The following is a 7,162-nucleotide window of genomic DNA, read 5'->3' as shown; positions in this document are numbered from 1 at the left end:
ACAAACCAAAAGTATACCTTCATACTCGTACGCGCCCCGGCCGCCGGGCTCGGCGCCCCCGGCGGGTTGGTCAACGACACCTTCTTGTAACTCATGAGGCCCTGGTACCTGCTCCTTGCTAAATTCAATTTTAAGACTGTTTTTTTTCTCGATTTTGGCCACCGTAGCCTATAGAGACTAACAAGCAACGCTAAGCGGTTTTCGTAGGGTATGGATGTTGCTATATGAAGGGTGTCACTTGCGCGTTTCTGACTTATACTTAATTTATTACTATAAAATGTTTTTATTGGCCAACCAATCACAAAGCAGTGCGACGCAGCAGCGTGTTTAAGTAGGCTAATTTGCATTGAATCGAGTCTCCTTAACCAAGAAATATTTTATCGAAATTTATGAAGTTCTATTTTCAACATTTTTATAATAAACTAAACCGTATCGATAAAATTCTTATGCTTGAGTCGGAAGTGCCATAGACCATCCAACGTTGAAAAGAGTAAGGTTGTAGTGTTGCATATGAAGTTGTAATACACAGATTATACTCGACGAGTAGAAAAATGTAGATTTCGTATAAGTAAGATCTTTCACAGCAATCGAGATACGAAAAAAGTGTTTTTTTAGACAATGTTTAAAACAATCATAAATAAATAAGTATTCATTTTTTTCACAATCCGGTAGACAAAAATGGAGATAAAAGATTGAAGAACCGATAGCCGCTTGTCTTATAATTCTATATGTAGTGCAACAGTAGGAGATACGATTCAAAACTTGTCAAAAATCGATGAAAACCTCAGGTATCCCCTTAAGTTTAATCATAACCAACAAACATGTCGCTTTAACACAGGTGACCTAACTAAGTATACCTAGTGTCTTCAAAATTCGTTCCGGCCAAGTGCGAGTCGGACTCGCGCACGAAGGGTTCCGTACCATTACGCTCCTTTTTATTTATTATATTCTGTTTTTAGTATTTTTTGTTATAGCGGCAACAGAAATACATCATCTGTAAAAATTTCAACTGTCTAGCTATCACGGTTCATGAGATACAGCCTAGTGACGGGCGGACAGACTGGTATACTGGCTCACATTAAAGTATTTTCTTTCGTTATCAACGGAGCAACTAATTTACTTTTATTCATCCATAAATATAAACGAGGATATTCAGGCTCCAAATAAAATTCTTGCGAGTCATGGTCGCTCACACCACCGTCGACGCTTCAAGGCGCACAACTTCATTCGGCGCCACAGTGAAAAATAAGAAGAAAAAGTGAATAATATTTCCAGCAGTCGTGTGAACATGCAGTGAAAGAAAAATTAAACATTCCTCAAGTGAACATTCATTCGAGTGAACCGTTTGACCTTAGGAAAAATAATAACGGACATAGCGAAACTATAAAGGTTAATTCCCGGCCTGTTTCGCTATTTTCTATACAGAACTAAAATAGTATTTACACTACATCTCCATTATGACACCCTGTGCTATAAAAAGCACATTACGTAACTACGTCGAAAGTTTAAAGGGCCATATGTACTATAAAACGTTGTACGATACACGAACTCACGAATAGGTAATGCGCAACTCGTGTCGATTTAAAACACTCCCTTCGGTGGTGTTTTTAAAATTCGCCACTCGTTGCGAATTTCGCACTTGTATCGTAAATAACAATGACGCGCTCTTATTCCCTTAAAAATAAAGTCGCGTCAAGATCATTTTGAACACCTCGCCCGCTTAGCAACTTCTGCTGCTGACTGTACAATAAATACAAAAACGCGGGACAAACTGCGAACAACCCAAACACGATCCGAAAGAAGTCGTTAATCGTCGCCTAAAATTAATGCGACTAAGTGTGATATGGAAGGCAAGAAAATAGCGTTAGAAGATGTGGCTTTCAATCGACAGTAACTCTTAGTTTTAAGCTAAATTATCCCCACTAAACCCAGATCCACATTTATGGCAAGTGTTACAATTAGGTACATAGGCATGCAAGATGGATGTCATAACATAACATAAATACATTATTACAAAGAAAAATACAAGAACAAAAATTTTAACACTAAAGGCTCAGGCACCTTTATTCTGATTATAATAGCAACCGACGTGTCGTGATCTTTATTACGTAGTGTTATTATTCCGCAAATTTACCATCATTTATATCATTAGGTACCTGCACGGCACGCAAAATAATCTAATGTGTTCGCTATTAAACGCTAACATAGGTTACTTCGCTATAAAATAGAAAACCTGTGTGTGTGGTGTGTGTGTGCATTACCTCGAAACTCCTCGTTTTTCCCACTATGGCAAAGTCAAAACTAAATAGGTATATCTACAACTAGTTACATGATCCCTATCTCTCGTAGCTAGACTGAACTAAATGAACGATAACTATGTTGATAGATGATTAACGTCTTTATTCAAAATAACTAGAAAAGTTTCTGAGAACCGTCATCACCATACACATGAAATCATCACCGTTCGTTATTTTTTCCCGGTGTTGACGATTTGAGAGTTTCTTGTTTTTATTTCTAGAATACGAATAATAGTAGTTAATGTCTATGCCACACAATAAACTTCATGAGTTTTCCATTCATTACGAGTAGAGGAATTATTTCTAATATATTATTCGTACTCTAAAAAACAAACTAAATTATTTTCTATGAAAATACTTTAATTTGTGGTTTTTCAAGTAGACACACTACTACACTACAGGGGGCGCCACAAGCCTTCGAGAATTGTCATATACTTGGAAATTTCGACCCATGCCACCGTGACCGGATAGCCGAGCGGTTCAGGCACCTGTCCGGTAAACGGGGTACGCTGGTTCGAATCCAGCTCTGGACACTGGAGGCTTTGGTCATTTTTTCCTTCGTATATGACATTTCTTTCAGTTTATATCATTCGTATTTAACTTCTTTAAACCAAAGCATAACTGTTATGATGCTCTGTTGTGACAAACTACGTTTTACAAATTTGTTTGTAATATTTCTCACGATTCAATCATGTGAATTTATAGTGAAATGATTTTTTGCATTTTATAGGTACTAAAGTGAAAAATAGAGTAGGGACTATTAGCGGTATTTTGTTGTTCATACACGAAGATTTATTTTTATTTTATTTTATTTTATTTATTAAATAGAGCATATATTTTTACAGGTAAATCCTAATACAATAGTGCCTTAAATGAACCTTATTACTACTCACTTAACTAAATTATGTCAATTTGATTTTCAATATATTACACAATCATTCCAATCTAATATAACTACACAATAGTCAAAAATTTATATTAACCTACATATATTTCAATCTTACCTTTCTTATAGATTACACAATTATTTAAATTTAATTTTAATATTTTATATTACACATACACAATATATACAAACATGTTTTTGATAATATAATTCCCACATAGGGCAATAAAAAAGGTCTGTCTTGTCGGCCACGAGATTCAGTAGTGCCTTACGGAGCAAGATAAGCCCACATTGACATTACCATGACGGTGTTGACGAATATTCGTGACAAAATTATAAATATTTTTAAATGTGCTTTATCGGTGAAGGAATTATTGCCATGGATGTAAGTAAAGGGAGGTAGATATGGCACCCGGCGCTCGATCGTGAGCCACCAAATATAAGTTCCGGAACCTATATTGAGTAAGTCGTACGGCTGACGCCAATATGTCAAGATTGTCACAATCATCTAGTAAATATTGCCTGCATTTTAATTTTATCAACTATGAACGTCACGCGTCTATTAATAAAAGGTAATTGAAGATTGGATATTTTTCATGTGTTAAACAACAACATGGAAAAGATATAACTTAAAGAAAAATCGCAATCGTACGATAGGTACGCGATAATTTTCACTGCAAACAAAAAGGTCCAGATTTTTCCGGTAGACGGTGATGATTATAGACACATGAAACATTTTACATAAAAAAACTGTTAAGTTATCGTAGATGGTAATTGAAGGAACATTAAGATAATAGTTCTTAAAAACATATGAAAAAGTTGCAACTCGCTCAACCTACAAGTTTTTAGTGTTCCGTGCAAAACTTGGTTTTGAAAAACGGAACACTTATGGGATCACTTCGGTCTTGCAAATCAGATAAATGCGTTTTTCTCAGAGACCATTTGACATAGATACCTAAAATTTTAAATAGTTATAGCAATTACCACCACTAATATTGTAAATTGGAGGAAGGGACATTCCCAGAAATACTGAAAACCGGTAGAGTCGTACCTATCTTTAAGAAAGGTAAATCTAATGACCAAAGTAACTACAGACCAGTGTGTGTACTACCTGTCTTCTCAAAGGTCTTAGAAGCAGTGCTAAAAATCAGAATAATGGATTTTTTTGAACACAACGATCTCTTCTCACACCACCAATACGGCTTCAGAAAAGGGAAATCCACAGCCATGGTTATAAGAAGAATCGTCGATTTTGCATTAGAGTCTATGGATGGGTCGCAGAAATGCGCAAGCATGTTATGCGACCTATCTAAAGCTTTCGACTGTATACGGCATGATATTCTCATTCACAAACTACACCACTATAGTTTTGACGGCACAGCTTTAAAAATGATGGTCAGTTACATGCAGAACCGAATGCAAGTGGTTGAAGTTAGAAAAAATGTCTCATCCCCTGAAATGTGTAAAATAGGCGTACCTCAGGGATCAATTCTGGGCCCAGTATTATTCTTGATTTATGTCAATGACTTGCCTTCAATTATACCAGAATGGGCTCAGATCAGCCTTTTTGCAGATGACACACATATTGCGTTCAAGTCCGAGCCCGGCTAACCAGTCCAGGAGTGCCGCTCCTCTGGGATCGGTGCTCGGGGAGCCCCCAGCCACGCATTTGGCATTAAAATCCCCCAGGACTATTATGGGGGAGGGAGCCGCGCCAGCTACCGCCCGTCCGAGCCTCTCCAGGTACGCCTCAAACTCCCGCAGTGGTTTATTAGGGGAGAAGTAAACTCCTACCAATACAATGTCCCCCAGTTTGGCCATTGCGTATCCAGGGCCGCTAGACACTCTGGAGAGGGGCAGCCCACCCATAGCCGGCGCCACGATGGCTACCATGCCGTCCCTGTCGCCTACCCAGTTTGACTGCGGCGGGACATAGTAAGGCTCTGCAAGAACAGCCGCCGCAACCTCCCACTCCGCCATGTACTGGATCATAAGATCTTGTGCACGAACACAGTGGTTTAAGTTGCATTGGAATACTTCTAGCTCTTGTTGAGGCATTAAGTATCCATGGGCTGTTGTTCCGTACGGTTTTCAGGTACATTCGAGGGGGCAGCCGCGGCGGCCGTTCCAGGACCAGCATTGCAGGCTTCCTTTCCTCTTATTGGTGGGGGGGTGCAGGCTTGCCCGCCCATTACATGTCCCGCCTTTAGTCCCGCATGGTGGCTTACGGCACACCAGGGGACCGCCGCAACGCAGTCTTTGCCCATGTGGCCTGGTTTGCTGCACCTGTAACACCAGCTGCCTCTGTCTACCGGCGACGGGCACAGAGGCCTCGTATGTCCCGTCCCCATGCAGCGGTAACAGCGTAGAGGCAGCTGTTCCAGAGCCTCCACACGCGCCGCTGACCACCCAAGTACAATGCGTCCTGCTGTGGCGACACTAATTCATTTTCCGTCAATGGTTAATGGCCATTAACCTTTTCAATGGTTAATTTTTAATGGTCAATGGCATTAACGTTCGGCCAACACTGGTTTTTTTTTTTTTTAAGCCTACTAAATGTCCCACTGCTGGGCAAAGGCCTCTCCCCTTGATTTCCACGACTCCCGATTTGGTGTTTCCTCCGGCCAGTTGTTCAGGAAGCTGTCCAGGTCATCCCGCCATCTCCGTTTGGGCCTGCCCCGTCCACGCCCCTCTACCGGCATCCACTTGGTTGCTAAGCTAGCCCACCTCTCCGGATGCATGCGGTAGACGTGGCCGGCCCAGTCCCATTTGAGCCTAGCGGTTTTCTCGCCTACGTCAGCGATGCCGGTTTTTGAGCGCAGCGTGGTGTATCTTATGCGATCAGCTAGAACGGAACGCCTGTCAAAGAAGAGGCGTATTTTCTTACTGCAAGAATGTTTTAAGTTTCCAAAGGCAACATTCGACATTGTTTTTATAAATATACGATACACAAATAATCGTAAATAACGATATTTAAGTAATAATAGTACAATGTTTTAATATTTACTATTGTTTCTGTTTTGTAGAACATGCATTTGAAAAAAAAAACTCATTGAAGTGGGTTCAATAATAATAACAAGATCTATTCAACATTAAAAAATAAACGTGTTATAATACTTATAATGATGAAGAGGCAAGTAATAAAATATGAAATATGCATATTTTTTGTATTCTTACATTAACAGTAGGTTTTTATGTTGATTACGACGTTTAAAGGAAACTAATAACACTCATCAATAAGTAGCCATGAATTGGAACAAGTAAAAATTTAAAAAAATTGGAAAAGTTAAAAGCACTAGTTCGCGAAAACCAACTTTCCGCACGCTAAACAGCCACGAAAAGTAGCACTTTTTGAGCAACTGTATTAGAATAACTATTTCGATTCTCATGCTCGTAAAGTTCGACTTTACGTCGTGCGTAGACGACCTAAAATCGCTTTTTAATAAGCTCTAGTGCATAAAAGTACAATTTTCTTCTAAAACTAAGATAATGAGGCTCAATTGAAAAACAGTCAAAATATATTGCACAATTTAATTGAGCAGTCAAATTTCGTAGAATACTGAAACTTGTTGCTTTATTTTATTCTTGCTATAATTATTTGAATTCCGTGTTTTCTATAATTAAATTAATTAAAAAAGATAAAATAGGAGTTGATTATTGTTTAAAAATGCCCCGAAATGTTTCTATGACTTGGCAGAAAACAAGTATCTAAGTCTAAATTCACACGGTGAAAATAAAAATAAAAACATAAAAAAAATAATTGGCGGGAATTGGTTATTTTTTATGTCATATTTTATTACTTACCTCTTCATCATTATAAGCGTGTGCGTGCGTGTGTGTTTTTATGTTCTTTCACTGTACGACAATTGTTGTTGTTTTTGTTTAAATAATGAAGGCATGTTTACAAAAACAACATAACTACACTAGACATGAATTTACAGGAAACGAAAAAAACTAAATGTCTTCTTATATATTAGTA

At 38.5% G+C, this 7,162-nt stretch overlaps 1 protein-coding gene across 1 annotated transcript; it reads right to left on the bottom strand.

Moving 5' to 3' along the window:
- Window positions 1-4,716: 4,716 nt before the first annotated feature.
- LOC134753733 (uncharacterized) lies at window positions 4,717-5,241 on the bottom strand. Its single transcript, XM_063689672.1, has one exon. It carries the CDS (start codon window positions 5,239-5,241, stop codon window positions 4,717-4,719), a length of 525 nt encoding a protein of 174 aa, XP_063545742.1.
- Between the last annotated feature and the right edge of the window lie 1,921 nt (window positions 5,242-7,162).

Source organism: Cydia strobilella, chromosome Z (genome assembly GCF_947568885.1).
Source record: "Cydia strobilella chromosome Z, ilCydStro3.1, whole genome shotgun sequence".
NCBI lineage: Eukaryota > Metazoa > Arthropoda > Insecta > Lepidoptera > Tortricidae > Cydia > Cydia strobilella.
Note: the sequence above shows the minus strand (reverse complement) of the source record. Positions and strands in the feature narration are given on the sequence as shown.

What these genes read in the sequence shown, in the direction of transcription:
- LOC134753733 (XM_063689672.1), bottom strand. Translation starts at nt 5,241, where the DNA reads ATGCCTCAACAAGAGCTAGAAGTATTCCAATGCAACTTAAACCACTGT.